The 23,139-nt window shown below is 39.5% G+C and overlaps 1 protein-coding gene across 1 annotated transcript; it reads left to right on the top strand.

Annotated features, from left to right (window-relative positions):
* Positions 1-433: 433 nt before the first annotated feature.
* Positions 434-23,049, top strand: PP2D1 (protein phosphatase 2C like domain containing 1; the record flags this gene model as incomplete). Its single annotated transcript, XM_080917321.1, has 3 exons — positions 434-462; positions 15,366-16,423; positions 22,245-23,049. The coding sequence occupies 3 exons, from the start codon at positions 434-436 to the stop codon at positions 23,021-23,023; spliced, it is 1,866 nt and encodes a 621-aa protein (XP_080773447.1). The 3' UTR covers positions 23,024-23,049.
* Between the last annotated feature and the right edge of the window lie 90 nt (positions 23,050-23,139).

A 23,139-nucleotide genomic window follows, 5' to 3' on the forward strand; every position in this document is an offset into this window, starting at 1 on the left:
GAAATTCAAGGCCAGGCTAGTTATAATGTAAGATCCTGTCTCAAAAAAAAAAAAAAAAAAAAAAAAAATGGAGCATTTAAAGCTTGTCCTCTCCTTTAGAAATCTCACCTGGAAGTTGGCTAACACTATTATGACCTACTGTTTCAAGTCCTGGATCACAAAGGTTGCTATGGCTAAAATTCCAGATGAGATGGTCAACATTGTAACAGGAAGCCTCCATCAATCAGAGACGACCCGCCCTGCCATCACCACCCCCTTCACTACCTGCTGTAACCACATCTGCTCCAGCCCTCCTCCTTTCCTCCCTTCTTCTTCCTCCCTTCCTCCTCTTCCTTTTTTCTCCCCTATACCCTCTCACCTGTGCTCAAGATAGACAGAGGCTCTGCAAACAGAGTAAAGTAAGGACCGAGAGAAGTATTACATCCAAAGGAACATGAACTGGGAATTGAGCAGCCCTTTAAGGTATCTATTTATTTTGACACTTAAAAAGATTGATTGATTGATTGTGGACCTATGAAGCCAAAAAAGAACATCAGGTGTCCTCCTCTATCAATTTCTCTATTACTTTTGAGGCATCACTCCCTGGCCCTGAGGCTTGGCTTTCTTGGCTGGACTGCAAGCCAGTAAGCCCTATTGATCTTCTTGTCTTCACCTTCCTTGGAGTTGGGGTTATAGCCTTGCATGTGATACCCAGTTGCATGATGGGTAATGGGATCTAAACTGTGGTCTTCATGATCACTCAGCAAGTACACTTCACCTCTGAGTCATCTATTTTGATTAATTTTTTAAAATGTTTATTTTATTATGTGTATACATGGTATGTACCTGTGCGTGCTTGTGCGCACACACCTGGGAATGTAGGTGTGCAAGGAGTCCAGAAGAAGGTATCAGATCTCCTGGAGCTGGAGTTAGAGATAGCTGTAAGCCATCCAACATGGCTGCTGAGAATTAAACTCAGGGTAGAAACAAGAGCAGTATGTGCTTTAAACTACTAAGCTACCTCTCTATTTCCATAAAAAATTAAAATATACTGTTGCTATGATTTTGGCATTTTGAGATAGGGTCTCTCTCTGTAGTCTTGGATGTGCTGGAATTTGCTATGTAGCCCAGGACAGCCTTGAACTCAGATAGTTCTGCCTTTACCTCCTGAGTGCTGTAATTAAAGGCATGTCCCACTATGCTCATGCATTTAAATATATTATTATAGTATGTATGTGGGCTCATGATGTGTCTTTGAATACTCTTGTGCACATATAGAGAGCAAAGGACAGCTTTCACCTTTATCGGTCTAGAATGGAGTTCAGGCCCGCCTACTGCGTAGTAAGAACCACTGGCTGGCGAGTCATCATTTATCCCCTCATTCTCTTATTTTAACTGATTTTCTATTTTTCAATTTGTGTGTGTGTGTGTGTGTGTGCTTCCAGAAGGCATGTGCATGCTTGGGGCCTTCAGAAGTTAACAGAGGGTGTCGGATACCCTGGAACTGGAGTTTTAGGATATAAGATCGCCTGGAACCCGAGCCAGGTGGTTGCTGGGAGTTGAAGCTAAGCTCTCTGAAGAGTATCAAGTGTAATCTCTGAGTTAACTTTCCAGCCCTTGTTTTATTTTATTCTGGTTTTGTTTGCTTGTTTGTTTTTTGAAACGGTCTCACTGTGGTACCTTGGCTGACTTTGTACTCATTATATAGACTGGGTTGGCCTCAGATTCACAGAAATCTACTTGCCTATACATCCTTTTTGCTGGGATGAAAGATAAGTGTCATCCTGTCCAGCCCATTTTGCTTGTTCATTTTTCTGAGACAAGGTTTTTCTCTATAGCCCTAGTTGTCCTTGAATTCAGAGATCCAACGCCTCTGCCTCCCTAGTGATGAAACTAAAGGCATGCACTACCACCTGGCACAGCCCACATTTTAAAGTGTTTGTGTATGTGTATTTGCACATATGTTGTAGAAAAATCTTCATTGATGATGGCTAAACGAGACATTGATCTATGACTGTAGCAGAATGTCCTTAGTCATTTTATTGCTATGTTCTTTTAGCAGAATAGCAGCATTTTACTCCTATGCTCAAGGCCCATCTATTCTGAGGTCTTAGTCATTTTATTATGGGTTCAATCTCATGGAAGGTTACTAAAATCCAATCAGTGGTGGGTTACTACCAGAACATTTGTGCCACTATTGTGTCAGTGTATCATGCAGGCAGGTCACCACTGTAGATCTTAGTGGTTGTACCTTGGTTTACCTTTGTCCTTCGGTAGTATGCAGACTACATTTTACTACTAGAAACACTAACTAGTCAGTATAGATGAAAGCTTCTTAAAAAAAAAGAGTTACTTATTTATTTTATGCATATGAGCACACTGTCACTGTCTTCAGACACACCAGAAGAGGGTATCGGATCCCATTACAGATGATATTGAGCCACCATGTGGTTGCTGGGAATTAAATTCAGGTCCTCTGGAAGAGCAGTGTTTCATGGGACCCTTTTGACTAATGACTTAAGAAGTAACCCATCCCTAGCACTAATGATTTTTACATGGTATAAGATGTCTAGTGGGGTCATCATCATCCCCATTATATGATAACTACATTTAGACCTCTTCCTTCCTTCCTTCCTTCCTTCCTTCCTTCCTTCCTTACTTACTTACTTCTTTCCTTCATTCCTTCCTTCCTTTCTTCCTTCCTTACTCCCTCCCTCCCTCCCTCCCTCCTTTCTTCCTTTTTTTATTTTTGTTTCTTTGAGACAGGGTTTCACTACGCAGTCCTAACTGTCCCGGAACTCACTCTATAGACTAGACTTTAATCAAACTCAGAAATCCATCTGCTTTTGCCTCCCAAATGTAGGAATTAGAGGCATGTGCTAACTACTGCCCATCTAGACTCCTTTTATATATGCATTTTTGAAAGCTTCTACAGTAGTAGTTTTAAATGTTTTTTTTTAATTGCATTAAGTGTAGTTCCCATATTCCCTCCTTTACTTTTTTTTTAACCATCCTTTCTGTATATACCTTCTAGTTTCCCCCTTGTCTCTTAATGACAGTATATTTTTCTTCTCTTTTGAGACACTCCTCGCACCTGTTCCTTACAAGGTACCTAACCACTATGGTTATTAAGAATGATCACAGTTAAAAGCTAAAAATCCACATATCAAAAAAAAAAAAAAATGTGATATTTGTTTTTTGGGTCTGGTTTACTTCACTCAGAATGTTTTTTCCCTAGCTCCATCCATTTACCTGTGAATTTCACTTTTCTTACATCTGAGTAGAATTTCATTGTATAAACGTACCACACTTTCACTATTGCAGTGAACATCTAGTCTGTTTCCAAAGAACATGGATGAGCAGGTATCTCTGTAGTAGGATAGAGGCCTTTCGGAATATGCCCAAGAGTGGTTTAGCTAGATATTGAGATAGAGCTATCCCTAGCTTTCTGAGGAGCTGTCACACTGATTTCCATAGTGGTTAAACCTGTTTTAACTCCCACTAGCAAAGAGTCCCCATATCCTTCCCAGCATGTGCTGTAATTTGTTTTATTGATCTTGGTCATTTTTCCTGGTGCAAGATGAAATCTCAAAGATACTGTCTTTACTCCATTGTGTATTTTTAGCTTCTTTGTCAGAACTTTTTTCTATCAGTATGTGGAATCATGCCTGAGTCTTCAGTTCTATTTTATTCTATGATCAACATGTCTGACCTTATGGTAATACCATGGCTTTATTACTATATCTCTGTGATGTGACTTGACATACGGGTTGGCGATACCTCCAGCAGGTATCAGGATTCAGAAATCAGGATGGTTTTAACTTTTCTCGTTTCATTTGTTTGTTTCTGTTTATGTGTGAAGTTGAAAAATTATTTATTCAATGTCTGTGAAAATTGTGTTCCAATTTTAATAGAGACTCTTTAAATCTCTTTATAGCTTTTGGCACCATGGCTATTTTCACAACTTTAATCCTACTACTACAGCGGGATCCTCTGGTGTTTTTTTCAGTTTCTTAGTTTTTATTATAGAAATCTTTCACAAGTTTAGTTAGAATTATTTCAAGATTTGAGGCTATTATCAAAGGTATTGTTTACTTGATTTCTTTTGTAAAAAAAAAAGCTACTTACTTTTGTGTTTATTTTGTTAAATAATACCACATTGTTAAAAATATTTATCAACTGTAGAAGTTTCCTGGTGGAACTTCTAGGGTGTTTCATGTATAAAATCATTCATCTACAAATAAAGCTGCTGTGACTTTACTGGACCCTATCAATTTGCATCCTCTTGTCTCTTGCAGTTTTCCTATTGCTAAAGCTCAGACTTGTACTATATTGAATAGGTGCGGAGAGAGTAGATGACCTTGTCTTGCTCCCAATTTTAGTGAAAATGCTTCAATTTTCTTTTTGTTGACATTGCTGTGGGTTTGTTGTATGATCAAGTATGCCCCTTGTATCCCTACCCTCTCCTGGACTTTTATCATGAAGGGATGTTGGATTTTTATCAAAGGCCTTTTCTGTTATCTAATTAGACGATCATGTGGTTTTTGTCTTTCAGTCTGTTTATGTGGTAGATTACATTATTTATGTTATAAAGTCATTTTTTAAAAGATTTGTTTATTTTATGTATTCGTGAGTACACTGTCACTGTCTTCAGACACACCAGCAGAAGACATCAAATCCCATTACAGATGACTGTGAGCCACCATATGGTTGTTGGGAATTGAACTCAGAATCTCTGGAAGAGCAGTCAGTGCTCTTTAACCATTGAGCCATCTCTCCAACCCATGTTAAATCATTTCTGTGTCTCTGGAATGAAGCCAATTTGATCATAGTGGATGATTTTTTGATGTTTTCATAGATTCAGTTTGCAAGTATTTCATTAGAAATTTTTTGCATCTATGTTTATTGGGGATATTGGGGTATAGTTTTCCTTTCATTGGGTGTTTTTGTGTTTTTTTGGTATCAGAGTAATGATGGCCTTGCAAAAGTAATTAAGAAATTTTTGCTCAGCTTCTATGTTGTGGAATAACTTGATGAGTATTGGCATTAGCTCTTCTTTGAAGGTCTGATAGAATTTTGTGTTGAATCCATTTGCTCCTGGGATTGTTTTGTTTGGAAGGTTGTTTTACTGACTGGCTATTTCACAAGTGTTATTGTCCTGTTTAAATTGCTAATTTCATCTAAATTTAAATATAATAGGCCAATATATTAAAAAATTTATTCATTTTTGGTCTTCCAGTTTAGCAGAATACCGATTTTTAAATTATATCTTCATGATTCTCTGAATTATCTTGCAGTGTCCCCAGTTCCATCTTTAATTTAATTAATTTAGATCCTCTTTCTCAGTCTTTTGGTTAAATATGGTTCAAGATTTTATCAATAATGATGGTTTTTCTCAAAAAAAACCAACTCTTCATTGATTATTTATATTGTTTTTATTATTGTTGTTGTTTGTTTATATTTTGAAGATTTCAGCCCTGGGTTTATTTCTTCCTATATACTCTTTTTCCCCCCAGAGCTTTCAGATGTGTTGTTAGATTATGAAGGTTGTGTCTATATTCTAACTGGATCACACAAACTTAGGTGGTTAGATGTGATCCTTACCAGAGTAGCCATGTTATTGTGTTAAAACTCCTCTACATCTTCCTCCTTTCTGTAAAGCTAAAAATTGTACACACTTTAGCTAGTACAGCAGAAACCATTATCGATTCCACAAACGTAACCTTCAGAACATCCTTATGAGGACCCACTGACGACGGTCCTTCATAAGTGCATTCCCGATCATCTGTCATTCTGATCTTGAAACATCTTTAAAGTATACAAGTTGATTTAATTCCACATTTTTCCTACAAACCAGTGTCTTTCAGTTAATCTTATTTTCCCTTTCTGTTCATCAAGGTGAAATTAGATCTTTATGAATCCACACATATCAAATCTTTCTTAGGCACTGGCATTCCATGCCTGACTCCACATCAGCAAGACAAACTTCTTTTTTTTTTAATTAAAAAAAAAAAGATTTATTCATTACATAGAAGTACACGGTAGCTATTTTTAGATGCACCAGAAGAGCTCAGATCTCATTACAGATGGTTGTGAGTCACTATGAGGTTGCCGGGAATTGAACTCAGGACTTCTGGAAGAGTAGCCAGTGCTCTTAACCACTGAACCGTCTCTCCAACCCAAGACAAGCTTCTTACAAAATTAAACACAGAAACAATCAAGCCACATTGCACAAGATGTCAGTGTACAGTGTGTCTGTTGTCTATGATTGAAGGAATACTAATCTGAACTCCCTATTGTAGTAGGTTTCTTTCCCATAGGTTTATGGCTATATCTGCCACCAAGGCTTTAATCTTCCTATCTGACCTTCTAGTCCCACACATTTCATTTTCCTACATTTTGTCTTACTTGGGGTAATATTCTGATCCCAACAAACTATGTAGATACCATCTGAAAAGGCCAAAGTGTGTTCCAAGATTCTCATGAGATTATAAATTCATCAGCGCCTGTATCCACCAAACCTTCAGTTCCAATACCATTTAATTTTAATTTTGGTCTCTGCTCACTGATAACAATTTGCCACAAACAAATCAAAACAAAACAAAAATACAGAACCAACCAAAACAACAACAACAACAACAACAAAACCTGCTTTCCAGTACTTCCAAATTCTTCTCAAGGATTCAAGATGGCCTAGTACTCAAAAAGGGAAGCTTTTGTCCTTTTCTATTTCTTTTCATTAAATCAGATATATTACGGTAATAGTACCAGGACTAAAGATTAAGAAATTTGTTAATTTTAAAACTGCAGGGTTACAATATTATAGGGTTAAAAATCCACCCCTTCCTTTCAGCTTGTCTAAACTCTGGCGAGGCTCCAGCAGCCAAAGAGAGATAAGAGTTCTCTCAGCCAAGCACTCTGCTGTTTTAACCTTTTCCGGTCCTCACACTGGCTATACGGAGAACTGTTATGTTCTGCTATGTGAGTCTTCTTACGAAGTATGTTTTTGGGTTAAAGAGTTTTCTACTAATACTAGAAGAGTTTCAATTCAAAACTGACTCCTAAGTCTCAAACTCAGCAGGGACTGATAGGCTAAAAACGCACGCAGTTAAGTATAAGATTAAAGCTGTGCTTACTCTCCCGTTTTATGTTTGCAAAGTGCAGAACAGATAAATAAACCAGATGAAGACTGTTTAACTTAGATATGCTAAGTAGATACTGACCTTCAAACCAACCAGAGATCTGCTGAATATGCCATTTAATAATTTCAAACTTACTATAACAGATACTCCCAAATACTAACCACAGCCCCCAAATCTCCACTAAGAAAAGAGCACAATGGCAAAGGACACCACCAGAATTGTGGTACACTACCCACTGGGTTTAACTGCCTGAATGCCTTGACCACTGCCAGGGCCTAGGTTGAACTGTGGACACCTGGAGAACTGAATGACAAACTGAGGTTATTTCTCCCAAGTTCCTCCTCCTCCTCAGGAGAGACTCTTAGACTTGCCAGGCCTCACAGGTTTGCTTCTCTAACAGCTTCCAAATTAAAATACAGACAGGTTTGAGATATCGCTTTTTACCGTTCCTTTATTTAAACTTGCTTTGCAATAACTGTTCTCAGTAATAACTACTCGTGTCTCTGATAAAAGATTGGATGGGAACAAAACAATTTAAAGCCTATTCAAGTTACGAGTATTCTAAGGTATATGCAGGTCTGAGGATGTAAAAACTTTGCTAATTTCCAAGGATCTGAAAATTATTTAAGGTGTGTAAATGCAAGTTGTAGAAGTATAAAAAGTGATTTAAAGTATCTGAAAAGTGGAAATTATTGCAGATTTCTTTCCCTAATCTGTGCTATTATTATACTAAAATTTCAAAAGTTCAAAATTTTAGTATTGATCAATAGAATGCTGATAAACAAATGGAGCATTGACTGCTAACAATTCAGTCACAAGTTCAAGGTTTTAAATTCCTTTTGGTTGTCTTTACATGTAGACTTAAAGGTGTTTCTCATCATTCTAAAAACATCTTTGTTCAATCTGTGGGCTACGAGACTAAGCTCTCTGGACTAAGAGAAAAAAATGTTCTGTGTCTTTTAATTCAGAAACATAGTTTTAGCTAGGTCTCAAAGGCATGAGTTTACTCCTGTTGTCTTACCTGTTAACTGTTTTTTCTAAAATATGGATTTCAATGCAATGATAAATATTAATGTATATCCTCTTGGAACTAAAAATAGCATAAGGGCTGGTGAGTTGCTCAGTGGTTAAGAGCACTGACTGCTCTTCCAGGGGTCCTGAGTTCAAATCTCAGCAACCACATGGTGGCTCACAACCATCTGTAATGAAATCTGATGCCCTCTTCTGGTGTGTCTAAAGACAGCTACAGTATGCTCATATAAATAAAATTTTAAAAATCTATTTTTAAAAGGGCTGAAGAGATCACCTGAGTACTGCAAACTGCTGAATGCTTACCTATTGAAAGCGGATGTTAACCAGCACAGTTGATCACCTAATCAGCCGCTTCTGATAAATGCCCTATTGTTTGTGACTAACATTGCCCCCAAAAGACAATGTCCTAATGTCAGCAGGAAGTAATTAGAGAAAAAAAAATTACCATGTTTATTGTCCCATCTTACAGGCTGAAATGCTAAGTCACAAAGGCCCCTATTTCTGGGAATGACTTATGATTCTTAGGTCCCTATTGACCCCATGGTTAATGACTTGGATCTTGGGGAAAAGAACTGACCAACCAATGATTTGAGTCAATTACAAATCAGACAGGGAGATGAGATGAATGAGAGTCCAGGACCAGGCTGACTCCATGCAGGCTGCAGACAGGCAGTTTGGGAGACTAGGCCTAAGTTTCTGTTTCCCAGAACTGGAAAAATACAAAAACCAGTCAATTCCAGGAAAAACCACCCTCACAGGCAGCCAATCAGGTAGCTGCCCTACCACCTAGCCTGAGCCAACCTCAAGGGAAGCCAATCAGGAGCTGTAGAAGCTGCCCTACCAACTAGCCTGAGCCAACCTCAAGGGAAGCCAATCAGGAGCTGTAGAAGCTGCCCTACCAACTAGCCTGAGCCAACCTCAAGGGAAGCCAATCAGGAGCTGTAGAAGCTGCCCTACCAACTAGCTTGAGCCAAATATGGTTAATCAGCAGCATTTCCCCCAAATCCTCCAGAGCCTTAACCAATCCCACGGCATCCAGACCCCCAAGAGAAAGCCAATCAGTGAAAGAAACTTAAAAGTCACCCCCACTCCAACCCTAATGTGCTTTAAATTGGCCCTGCAAAGTCCACAGCTCTGTCTTCTGTCCTGATGTATGGTAGACCCCTGCACGCAGCTTCTCTGTTTTCTGTTGCTTACTATTTGAATCTGGGGCATTGTTCTTCTCGAATCACGGGTTTTTACAGGAACAGTGAAAGCTGAGCAATCCTGCCTCCTACTTCACACTGCACAATCTCAACAACTTCCTTAAAGTCTTAAAGTCTTCATCTATAATTCCCGATGCATGATAACTCCTGGGGTTAGAGGTCTATGAACTCCAGTGGGTATTTTACAGCATGGAAATTTTGGTGATAGTGTTAGATTTTTACTTATGGCTAAATTTAGGGCACTGCATTCTTCTGTACCCTGCATTGTCTCTAATGGATAAGCTATTGCTTTGCTGACCGTAAATACCTGGCTCATGTTGCTTGTCAAGTAACAACTGGACTCCTTTGTGGCATTTTTAAATGCAGGTGTGTTTAAAAGAGTATCTTGCAGGAAGTTTCCCTTTGGTAAGGAATTACCTCACATATCTGTTGTTCATCAGTATTCATTAGTGCAATGTCTATGCTTAACACACCTACAAACAATGGAAGGCGGAGGTTTTCTAGAGAAGTGTCTAGGAATGCCTTGTCTACCATCTTTTTTCAAATGACCTTGTCTCCTACAGCTAAAACAATGGACACTTTGATATCTAGGATTATTGGCTGTTGTTGGTTCATTGCACATAGTTATTAGGATCAATATCAGCAGTAATTCTAACCCTTTCATCCTTGGGTGCTGATGGAGCTTTTAAAGGTCTAAAAACTTTTTTTTTACACTCTGCATTTGTATTTTTAACAGCTAAAGTTTCAAAATCTTGCATCTGGACTTGTTTATAGTGGATGTTAATCTATGTAAGAAGTCAGTAAAAGTCTCTCTGGGGCTTTGTGTAATCTTTGTGAATGACATAGACGTTTTTCCTTGTTCCTCCACCTTCTCCCAGGCTCTTAAAGCTATTAAAGTACACTGTCTAATAATAGAGTCATCAAGTTCTATCTGCTATTTTACACCATCAAATCGACCTTCACCTAACAATTGGTCTTTAATATTAACATCTTTAGATCTGTTAGGGTCCAGGAGTTGCTACACAAACCACTCCAACACCCATCTCACTTAAACAGGGCTGGTTTACTGAGTGTACACCCCAAAGACTGACCCATCAGAGCCACAGCTCAAACTTGGGAGCTGGCAGCTGTGACCACAAACACTGTCCAGGGTCAGTTTATATAGGGAAAAAATATAATGAGCTCATAAGCAGATACAGGGGGTCAGGCGGTGAGTACAGCATGCTCAGGCTTTTTCCAAGTTTCTTTAGTAGTTTAGACATAATAGTTTAAGCCGATCTCTCTTGGATGAGTGAAGGCTATGCTTGTGGATTTTCCAATAATAACCTGGGCAGTTACTATTGACCCTGCTCTGAGTCAAGCTAATTTTATGTGTCAATGGTGGGCAAGCATGGAACAAGATGGTTACAGCTATGCTAGTGAGGCAGGCCACCGCAGATCTATCACGAGTAATAATCCACTGTGTAAATGTACCACATTTCTTTACTCATTCTTTGGTTGAGGGACATGTAGGTTGTTTCCAGTTTCTCGGATTATGAATAAAACCGCAATGAATATAGTTGAGCAAGTGTCTTTGTGGTAGTATGAAGCATCTTTGGGTATTTGCTAAAGAGTGATATAGCTGGGTCTTGAGGTAGAACCGATTTTCAATTTTCTGAGGAACCACCATATTAATTTCATAGTGGGTGTGCAAGTTTGAACTCAGAACTTCTGGAAGTGCACAGAGTGCTCTTAACCTTTGAGCCATGTCTCCAGCACCTCTGAAGTTCTATTCTTGTTCAGGATTGTTTTGGATGTCCTGTTTTTGTTTATTGTCTTTCTATATGAACTTGAGCACTGTCCTCTCAAGATCTGTAGAGAATTGAGTTGGAATTTTGATTGGGATTGCATTGACTTTGTAGATTGCTTTTTGTAGGATGGCCATTTTTACTCTGCTAATCCTACTGATCCAATACCTTTGGGAGACCTTTTCTTCTTCTGATATCTTCTTCAATTACTTTCTTTAAAGACTTTAAATTTTTGTCATACAAGTCTTTTTCTTAATTAGAGTGGCCCCAAGATATTCATATTTTTTTTTTGGCAACTGTGAAAGGTATTGTTTCTGGGATTATTTTTCAGTATATTTGCCAATTTTCTATAGGAGGGCTATTGAGTTTTTTGTTTGTTTGTTTTGTTTTTGTCAACCTTGTATTCAGTCACTTCACCAACAGTGCTTTTCAGCTTCAGGAGTTCCCTGGTAGAATTTTCAGGATTGTTTATAAAGTTTGATGTGGTTTTTTTTTTTTTTTTTTTTTTTTTTTTTTTTGTATGCATGTATTACTTGTCTTTGTTGGGTGGTTGATCTTTTCTTTGGCTGCTGTTATCCATTCACACAAATGTGGTACCTATGGGGTCCCTGGTACAGAAATGTTTCATTGGGTTGCTGTGTGATACAAAGGAATGAAGATGGGCTAGGAAACGTGTGTATCCAAAGAGTAGGAAAAAGATAGGGAACCCTTGGTGAGGATTCAGTAATCCAGTCCCTGGGAAATGGAAGTGGAGTGGGCAGAGGGGCTCCTGCAGGCAGATTTCAGAAAAGAAGTGCTGAGGACCTTCCCTGAACCACAGGGCTTCTCAGGAAAGACAATAATGGGGTGATTGCAGTGTCAAAATTGTGATTGCTAGAGCAAAATAGCTTACTTTTGATAATTCTTTTTCTTTCCTTCACACTTTGCTATTTTAAGATCAAAATCAGCTGGCTTCAGGTGATTAACACTGTTGTTTACAGTGGGAAATTAAATAAAAGATTTCTTGTTAGGGCTCCTTTCTCTGATAAGCCAGCCCAGCCGTGTGAGAAGCTCAGAGCTTGTTAACTCTTAGTGAACCAGGAAAAAAAGAGAAGAAAAGAAAAAATTTTACATAGGCAATACATGTACATGCATACTGCACACACAAAGACACAGTTACACACACATGCACACTAATACACACACACACACACACACACACATACACACACATACACACACACACACACACGTCAGGCCCAACTACCTGTCTCATCAGCTCCACAAGTGTTCATGCATACTTACGAACATACATATACACCTACACATATATGGATAGATGGACAAACACATACATACATACATTTACTGGATGGGGCAGAGCCCCAGAAGCTACCACCCTTTCTCTCTATATATTTTTTAAGATTTATTTATTTTATGTGAGTACACTGTCTCTCTCTTCAGAGACATCAGATGGTTGTGAGCCACCATGAGGTTGCTGGGTTTTGAACTCAGGACCTCTAGAAAAGCAGTCAGTGCTCTTAACCATTGAGCCATCTCTCCAGCCCCTTTTATATCTTCTTAGACAAAGGTTCTTTAAAAAATTTTCTCATAGATAAAATGTTCTACAAAGGGGGAATTGCAGAATGATGCTCATAGTTATGTTCAAAGCAGTGTTTCATTCAATAAGCTCATTATAAGTTCAAAACAACAGTTTCACATGGCCTTGCTTTATCATAGTGCTTACCTGTGGCTTCATCCTTGAATCTGACCTAGAATGAATGTTTTACCTTGATCACAAATTTGTCCCAAGCCTATTTTTCTTTTTAGCGTTAATTGTGAAAGCTCATTGTATTCCTTATTATGCAGCCTTTCCTCACCATTCTATGAGGAGTGGGCACATTCTATTCTTTTTTAAAAATCTTTTTAAAAAATTATTTATTTAATGTATGAGTGCTCTGCTGCATATATATCTGCCTGCCTGAGAGGGCATCAGATCCCCCTATAGATAGTTGTGAGCCACCATGTGGTTGCTGGGAATTGAACTCAGGACCTCTGAAAGAACAGCTAGTGCTCTTAAATGCTGAGCCATCTCACTAGCCCCATATTCTATTCTTGATTCTGACTTTATCATATCTTTCTGGCAAAACAGCTAAAACCATCTCCTGAAAACTAAATTGATCAAATCAGGAATTCTATGAAGTTATTAATTTGTCTAAATAGTATTCATGAAAGTTCATCTTTATGTTGACCTGCAGAACATTTGGTCAACAGGGTGAACTGATACACAGGAATCATTGAGCTGTGTAATAGGGATAGGAAAAGGCATATTGCGGCGTGCTCCTCGACCAGTGAGGAAAGACGACCACCACCAGAGGATTCTTCTCAGATCACGCTTTATTGTGGGAGCCTCTTAATTGAAGGGGAGAGCAGGAAGCGAGGGGCGCCCGAACTACCCTAGCTGTCCGCTTATATAGGGAGAAGCGCATACAGGCTTGCCATGATTGGTTGTCACCAATCTGCTGACACTAGAGGCCTCGGGATTGGCCGGAGATAGGTTATGTACTGCGCATGAGCACGGTGCAGCGCCTTAGCTGACAAGAGCATTACTATATATGGAGTTGTTTACCTCAAACCGTGAGGGAGCCAGTGCCATCTTGTAATGGCGTCCGCATTCGGCTCCCCACAGCATACATACCAGCAGTAAGGGTGATCTTTGCATGAAGTCTTTTGAGACTTAGCCTCTTAGAGTTCACTCATCATAGGCCATGCAAAAATGGTGGGCCATCTCCAGAAAACTGATTTGCCTTTAGCCTTCGCTGGATGGCTCCTGACAAAGAAGAATAGTGAAAACCACCTACCTATGTCAGCCACAGTATGGTCACTTAGGGTCCGTAGTAGAAAGTATGTCTATGACCTAGCAAATGATACACAGAAACACATTCAGTGGAAAAGAGTTAGGATGACCTTGGGTCATCACAAAAAGGTGGAATTGTGCCTAGGTAATGGCTATAGGACAATCTCAGGGACTCCTGTAGATAGGCTAGATCAGGACTCTCAGAAGTTTTCATATAGATTTATGTGTGTTAAAGTCAAGATCTCAGTACATATACCAGGCTGGCATCAAGCCCTCAATTTTTTTCAGCCTCATGAGTACTGGGATTATAAGTGTGTCGGGTTCCCATCGTAGTAGTAAATACTGGCTTGTAGTAAATATTTCCTTCCTCCCTCTATTCTCTAGCCACCCATTCATTTGGAAAGATATAGAATAGTTAAAATAGTTAATTACCGGCTGGAGCCAGAGTTCAGACACACTGTACTTGCCTAGTCCTGGGATCAGTAATGACCAAAATGGAAAAGTAATTATTGAGATTTTGACAGCAACATTTTATGGTTTTCTTTTTTCCAGACAGACACTCACTACATAGCCAAAGCCAGTCTCAACCTCACAGCTATCTTGTCTTGGGCTATAAACTATATTGAAAAATTTTTAAAGATTACAAATGGATTTTATGTTAAAATTGTTTATGTGAGTGTGTGCTGGGCCCTCTTCTATCATTTTAAGCCTTATTCCTTTGAGATATGTCCTCAGTAGATCTGGAAGTCATTTTTTTCTTTTTGGTAAGGGTGGTGGCCAGGAAGCCCCAAGTGTCTTTCTGTCTACAGTTGAGAGATTGATTCTGCCTCAAAGGAATAGGAGAAGCAAGGTGGAGAAGGGCATCTAATGCTCTCCTTTGGCCTTCATGCATCTGTGTGTGTGCACACACACATGCACACATACACATTAATTTGTAAAATCAAATGTTTTTATTTTTATACTACTCATAGCTGGAGTAAAATATTTCTCTGAGTATTTGTTCAGCTGTCTAGCTGAATTTGTGGATTGGGCACTTAATTTCTCTTAGACAAACATGAAGCAATCAGTTGAGGACCTTTTTGGGGGGGCTCTATAAAACTCAACTGTATGTCTCTATGAAATTATGAGTAAGACTGTGTTAAGAGAGTGTGTACCATTTCTTTCAGCAAAAATCTCAAATGTTTTAAAATGTATTTTATGTGTTTAACTATCTTGTCTGCATGTGCATGCAGTGGTATCCATAGAGGTAAGAAAAAGCCATCAGATCTCCTGGAATGAATTACTGGTGGTTATAGGCCTCGTGTGGGTCCTATGTAAAAACAACAGGTGCTCTTAACCACCTTTCTAGTTCCTGATGAGTAAATATATTTCACCTTTCTTCCAGAGTGTTCTGGATATCAAAACAGTGGCACGAGAAAATTTCAACATTTACTTCAGGTGAAGATCCCCAAATAAATGTTGGCAAAAGGGGAAGGCCTAGGCCAAGATGCTCAAGTGACCTGGAGGAGTCTCTGGAGCAGCTGATTCCTGGTGATACGGTCACATTCCCCTGCTCTGTCTGCCACCAAGAAATGAACACAGCTAGGATTTTTCTCCATAAGAAACATCACAATGCTCTGAGTATGCTGGGTTTCCAGTGGATGGGAGGGAAGAAACCAAAGCCCTCAGTGCTAAGTTATCATAGACAGTGTATAATTTCTAACCTTTTGAGATCTTCCACATACCGTGAAAAGGGCCTTCAGAGTATGAATTATGCATTTGAGCTTCTTTGGAAGAAACAAGTTCCATCACACTTCAAACTTTGTGATAAGGTTGGCCAGACTTCTACATATTCTCCAAACAGCAGCCATCTGCTGATTAAAGGGATGGCCATTTGTAGCAATAGTAATTCAACCTGGAAAGCTGAGCCGAACTGTAAATTTTCGGTCGTGAACAATTTTGGTGAAAAAGCCAATGTGTGCTTTTTTGGTTTATTCGATAGCCATCATGGTTATGCAGCAGCAGACCTGGCATCAAAGGAGTTCCAGGTTTTGCTTCTCCACCAACTGTCTATGCAGGATCCTTCCTACCACATGACAGCCGAGCAGCAGCAACTGATCAGCTCCTTTCAGACTGTGTTCAGGGAAGAATACAGAGCCAGAGAAGAGGCTTTCTCTTCCACATACAAAACCTTCAGAACTAGTAGACGGGACTACGAGGATACACACAAAGCCTTTGCAAAGGCATTTTGGAGAATGGATAGGCTTCTACGGCTCGGAAGGAATGAGGTTTCCCGGGTTCGGTGGAGCGGCTGTTCAGCACTCACTTGTATATTAGAAGGTGGGATTAAGAACCCACACGCTAATAAGGACTGGGAAAAAAACTATCTGCAGGGTTTTAACAGTTTTCCCTCCCAGACGATTCCACAGATCATCTCTGGAGTACTACACATTGCAAATGCTGGTATGTACATTCGCTTACATCCATGACATTTGTACATGCCTGCTCACGCTGCTAAAATCACTGTTATTTAGCAATTTGCTAATGTCTAGAACTTGCCTTGAACAATTAAGAAACAGAAAAATTCCAGTTTCAATAGATTGCAGACACAAAAACCACGGAACTAATTTGTGTTGTGTAATAAATTGTATAATGAAATTTTTCCTGGGGAGACAAAATACACAGTTCTACACACCCGAGATAAGGAGCTCAAGATAGGCCAAAGTATGGATACCATCAAAGTCCAACTAGGGACTGAATATGGAGGAGGGGTTACTTACAGGAGTACAAAGAACTCACAGCTGTGTCCTACAGCCCAACCCAGCATGGGTGACAACTCACAAAAGCTGGCAACTTGGAGCACACTGCACACCCTGCAGGCCACTCAATAGGTTGGAGAGTATCCTTTCCAGGTAACTCTGGTTTTCCAGGCAGATAAGCAAATTTCTGCTTCTCCTAGGCAACTGGTGTGGCCAGGGCCTCTTTGTTTCTTTTTGTAGCCTATTTCACCTGAGTGTGTGTATTTATCTAAATAGTATGTTAAAAAATTCCAAATGACATAACAGATGTTGATAAAGGTTAAAAGTGACTACAATATGAAAACCGTAACTATGTCTAGATCCAAACAAAACAAAGGAACCCACTCTTTTTGAGAGACTGGAAAGTTGATTAATAAATTGCTAAGATAACTTTGTTTACTTTGGGGACAGGACTTTCATTTCCCAGGGTTGCCTCAGATTCACCGAATAGCCCAGGGGGTGAATCTCCTTGACCTTCTGACCCTCCTGCCTTTTCCTCGAGAACTGGATTTACAGACATGTACCGTAACTCTTGGGGCTGCTAGGTTGGATTGAATGTTTTGCCAAGCACCCTACTAACTGGAGTTATGTTCCTAAGGAGAGAGCAATGCTGTGTTAATAAACCGTTGTTTTCATGTTCAGTGATCATGTTGCATTAACTTCCTAAGAATAATCATTTTTCCTTCAGTTTTCAGAGTTTTAAACTGGCTAAGATGCTGTGCAACTCACCCAGCTACATTTTCAGGCCACTTTGTTGTTCTTCACTTTAACACAGAATTTCACTAAGTTTCAAGGGTGGTGTTGACTTTGTAATTCTGCTACCTCTCAAAACTAGGGTGTCAGCAATTGGCCCTGGTTAAGTTCTTGTCCTTATTTCTCGTTTATATTCTATCTTAGTCATCTTTCCAACCCTACAGTTTTTCTTGATCTTCTACTTCTTTACTTCATTAAATCCTATGGGATTAGAGTACTCACACACAGACACAGGGTCATGTTTGTGGGGGGTGGGGTTGCCACAGCTTTCCAGGATGGTGACTGCAGGACACCATCCACTTAGCAATGGCTAAAAAGTTCTATTTCTCTACATTCCTTCAATATTGCCATTACATTTGGTGTTCTGTGGAAGAGCAGTATTTACTCTTAACCCCTGATCCAGCTCTCTCTTTTTTTGAAATGGTCTTTCTCGGTAACTTAGGTTAACGTCTTAGGGTTTCTACTACTGCTAGAACTGTCATGACCAAAAAGCAAGGTTTACTTGGCTTATACTTCCAGATCACAGAAATTGGAAGTCAGGACATGAACTCAAACAAGGCTGAAACCCAGAGGCAGGAGCTGATGCAGAGGGCACGGAAAGGTCCTACTTAGTGTGGGGCCATGGGCTGTGAGGAAGGGTATCCTGGTTCCCCGGCTGGCCAAGATATTTCGAAGCCCCAGAGATTGTAAGGGGCGGTAGGAAGCGCTTAGGAAGAGATGGCGGGGGTGGAGTGGGGGGCAGAACCAGTTTCCACTCCCCTTTGCCTGAACCTGTGCATCTAGGTGGACCAGTGCTTTCCTTTATGCCTTTTGTTCTTAACTCCCCTGTGCTGACTTGCTCATTTGGTGTTTCCTGCCCGGAAATTCCATGGTTTCTATGATGAGGATGTTCTGGTGTTGTTTTTGTTTGTTTTGAGACAGGATCTCTACTATGTATCCCTGACTGTCCTGTAACTATGTAATCCAGGCTGGCTTCAAGCTGAGATCCACCTGCTTTAGCTTCCTAAGGGCTAGGGAATAAGGAATACACGACCTACATAGGCTAGTGATGAATTTTTAAGATATTATTTGCCTCTTGATTTTGAAGGAAATAATCAGCGTGAAATTGCAGACTGGCAGATTTTTCTGTTGTTGAAATCTGTTTCTCTGGCATGGCTGGCATTACCGTCTCATCTCAGCCTCCCTTGCTGCTCTGCTCGGAATGTGGCTCCTCCTTGTGGCCGCTTTAAAGATTTCCTTTCCAGGGTTTTAAGCCATTTGATTGTGATGCATCTTTTCTCTCTTTAAGGCTCCTCTCTAGGATCATTCACATGATTTAAGTTAGTCCACTGGAACCCACTGACAGTTTACAGATGCTTCTTTAATCTACATTTTGTTTCACTCTTCTATTATTCTTTCTTTCAAGTAAGTATTTTTCTAAATGCGGAGGACCAGAGCTCACAAAGGTACACGAGTGAAGGCCAGACGACTTTCAAGGTTAGTTCTACAATGTTGGCTCTGAAAAATAATCTCAGATCACACTTGGCAGCAGGCACCTGCACCTTACTCACTGAGTCACCTCACTGGCCTTGCTTTCCTTCCTTCCATTCCTTTTGGATATTATAAACTTCTCACTGGCAAGCCATCTTTTCCTTTTTTCACTCTTAACCCAGGCTGTCCTCTAATTTGTGGTAATCCTTCTGCCTCATTCAGAGCACTGAGAACAGGTATTAGCTACAGTTGTCAGATTTCCTTCCTTTCTCCTTACCTTTCTTCCCCCATCCTCTCATTTTTCCCCATTTTCTGAGATTTAGTCAGTCACTAAAAACAAGAAGCTAGAGGTTACTAAGAATGTATTTTTATGTTTTTGTGAATGTAACATATATGCAGGTACCTGGGGAGTCTGAAGAGTGCATTGGATCCCCTGGAGCTGGAGTTATTGAGTCACCTGACAGGTTACTAAACTGAACCCTCTGGGTCCTCTGGAAGAACATCAAGTGTTCCTAACCACAGAACCAGCACATTATTATTTTCTGCATCAACTCAACATGCGGAGACTTAACAGTACATTACCCAGGATCCTGTTTGGTGAGATGAGCGAGGCCCTGACCCACAGTGACTACCTTTGTCCTCTTTTTGTTTTTCTTGGACACAGTGGTCTCATACTATATCCCAAACTGGCCTCACTTTTGTAATCCACCTACCTTAAACTTCCAAATTACTGCTCCTTCTAAATAGTTGAATATTCTCATGTATCTGCCATAATACAGAAGTATATAAAATCAAAGTACTTGCTTATGAAGTCAAGCTGTCACACGAAACATTAGAAAGTTGAACTATGCCCCCCCCCCCCACTTTTCCCCCTCTATTTTAAGGAAGGTGCTGAACTATATCCTTTTATTCAGTTGCCACATTAAATGCCACTGTGTTGCTTTGCTTTTGACAGTTACTTAGAACCTGACAAAATCCAACTATTGACTTAAAACCAAGGATATAGCTTGGTGTACAGAATGCGTACCTAGCATGCATAAGACTCACACAAACAGGACATGATGGCACATGCTGGCTGGAGGACTGGCAATTTCAAGACATTCTCAGCTACAGACAGTTCAAAGCCAGCTCAGGCTGTATGAAGCTTGTCTCAAAACCAAAAAATTCCCACTCAATAATTACTGACTTACCTGTTACACAGATCAAAGTAAAAGATCTACAAATTAGCATAAAATAATGAAAATACAAATTCACAGTTTGTAGGAGCATCATTGCAGGGTCACATTTTGCAACCAACCCAGGAGTTCAACTAACATTCATTATGTTAATGAGGCAAAACTACTGTATATCTCACATCAAGTTAGGCTTTCTGTCAAACTGGACTTCAGCCTTCTAAGCCTGGATTATTCTTTGCTAAACAAATAAAAAGGCTTTTCCAGAAATGAGGAAGACAGGAAGATTTCAAATTCAAGTCAGCCTATACACTGAGACTCTATTTCAAAGTTAATCAAAAGAAAAACAAACACAAATAAGTTAAAAATGGAAGAAATAGAATTGAACTCATTAGCAACAAAATTCTGATTCCAAGTAAGACCTGTTTAAGACCTGAATATTCTTTGACTGGAGACAGGGTTTCAATGTATGTAGCCTGGCTGCCCTGGACTCAGAGATCTACCTGCTTCTGCTTCTTGAGTGCTGGGATTAAAGATGTCTACCACCACCTGACAGAATATTCTTATTTTTAAAAAGTGTGGAACATGTGCATGTATGTGCATGTATGCCATATCACCCAAGTTGAGGTCAAGGACAGCTTTGGAGACCAGGTTCTCTCCTTCCAGCATATGGGTTCTAGGTCAAACAGGTCATCAAGTGTCTACTTACTGAACCATCTCACTGGCCCCACAAAATTTTGCTTTTAACTGGTATATTAAAACAGAAATTTTAATTTTCAGGAAATTCCTCAGATATTCTGTGGATCACGAATAATCTGTATCAAGAACCACTGCTTGTTCTTAAATATACAGTGATTCTAAAAATCTTGAAATTAAAAAAAAAAAAAAAACCCAAAAGACCACATTTAGACCTTAGGACATCAATGAAGCAAAGTGTAAGCATCTGTGGTTTATCCTAACCATGATACCATACTGCCATCTTTTACTGAGGACTCCAGTTATCACTGTCCAGTTTAATGTGGCTCCATATTTTCCCAATATGAAGTTTTATAGAATTTACAGATTAATTACATATTACAGAAATCTAGGTTGGACATTTAACTGACATTTTATCATTCATATCCTAAATACATTTGAGTTTTAACTTTCACCAATCACACACACATACTTTATTCATTTATTAATTATTAATTGTGTGTGTCTGTATACACCTGTATATTAAAGTCAGAGGACATCTTGTACGAGACAGTTCTTTTCACCACGTGGGAATCCAAGAATGAAACTCAAGATTAGCAGATCTGGTAGCAGCTGCCTTTACCTAATTTTCTTACCAATTCCCATGAGCTTTTGTCCTCTAAGGGTTTATTATCCATGTGTATATGTGCACACAAGCACAGAGGCCAAGGGCATCAGATCTCCTTAGATCTTAAATTACAAGCAATTGCATGCTAACATACATGGATGCTAACAACTAAATTCAGGTCCTCTGCTAGAGGAGTATGTGTTCTTTATTGCTGGGTCATCTCTCCAAACCCCAATGTTTTTGTTGTTATTTGTTAATTACCTGGTGCTGGAAAAGTTTTTGGTGTTTAAGACAACTTGGTGCTCCCCTAGAGAGTTAGAGTTTAGTTCCCAGCACTTATTTGGGTAGGTCAGGGCACACTTCTGCAGTAGGGGATCCAATCCTCTTCTGGACTCTACAAGCACCCACCCTCCTCATGTGCACATACCCACACACACATAGTTTTAGCATTAAAAAAAAAACCCCTTTATTTGAATATTTTAAAATCTGCTGAATAGATGTTAAGAAACAGTAAAAAACATACTTTGAAACAGTTTTATAAAAAATTAATTTAGAAATTATTTTTCATTACCTGTAGCTTTTAGTTAACTGTTTTAAATTCTACTGGTTATCACTGAGATTTGAATTAGGGTGTTTCCTAGTTCAAAATCATATTTGCAGTGTTTAAAAATATTTACATGTCATATTTTTTTGTTTAGCATTGAAACAGAATTAGTAAGTAACATACTTTAATACAAACTGATGATTAATCTATTTTTTTCCCTTAAAAAAACAAAATACTTGTCTAGGAAATGTACAAGCTGTCTTATGCAGAAATGGAAAAGGGTTTTGTCTGACCAAGGAACACACTACACGGAACACCAAAGAAAAAAGAAGAGTACTTCGCAGCCAAGCAGTCATCAGTTCAGATGACCCCCATGGCCTCCTGGATGGGCACATAAAAACCACCAGAGGTCTTGGATTCCATGGAAACCTCAGACTAAAAAAGTCCATCATTCCAGTACCACAAACAATTTCTGTTCCCATAGATGATTTATGTCAGTTTCTCATTTTAGCCACTAATGGACTCTGGCAAGTTTTGGATAAGAAGGAAGTTACTGCACTGGTAATCACGTTGTTTCATGCATATAAAGAAACACTAGTTTCTGGCCGTAACAGCAAACACTGGCCACCCAAAGACCTTCTTTTCCCCCCAGACAGTAACATCCGAGTGCTGTTTCAGTACCAGCCTGAAAATGAAGACATGCCAACTACAGAGGTAATGGAAGGGTCATCTGACTCAATATATGCGGAAGCTCACATGCATCCAGCTGTATCTGCAGAAGTAACCCCTTATGACCCTTGCAGCACAAAAGCAAGTAACAGCTTACCCACTACAGACAGTAAGCAGGACCGCGAGAAGGAACTATGTATTAAGAATTTCTATAAAAGTGCAGCTGAGTACATTGGCTGTGAACTTGTAAGTGCTGCAATAGAAGGTGGTTCCAGAGACAGCATCACTGTTATGGTAATGTTTCTCAATGGAAGTGAGTATCACAGGATGACACAAAACATTCCAATGACCTAGAACAGTACTACAAGACTCTTGTCAGAACCAGTCCTCAGAACAGGAAGGAAACACAAAAGCTGCAGCTTACGTATCATGTGTATTATGATGTCTACTTTGTGTCAAAGACAGAAAAA

This window comes from Micromys minutus (assembly GCF_963924665.1).
Source record: "Micromys minutus genome assembly, chromosome: 5".
Lineage (NCBI taxonomy): Eukaryota > Metazoa > Chordata > Mammalia > Rodentia > Muridae > Micromys > Micromys minutus.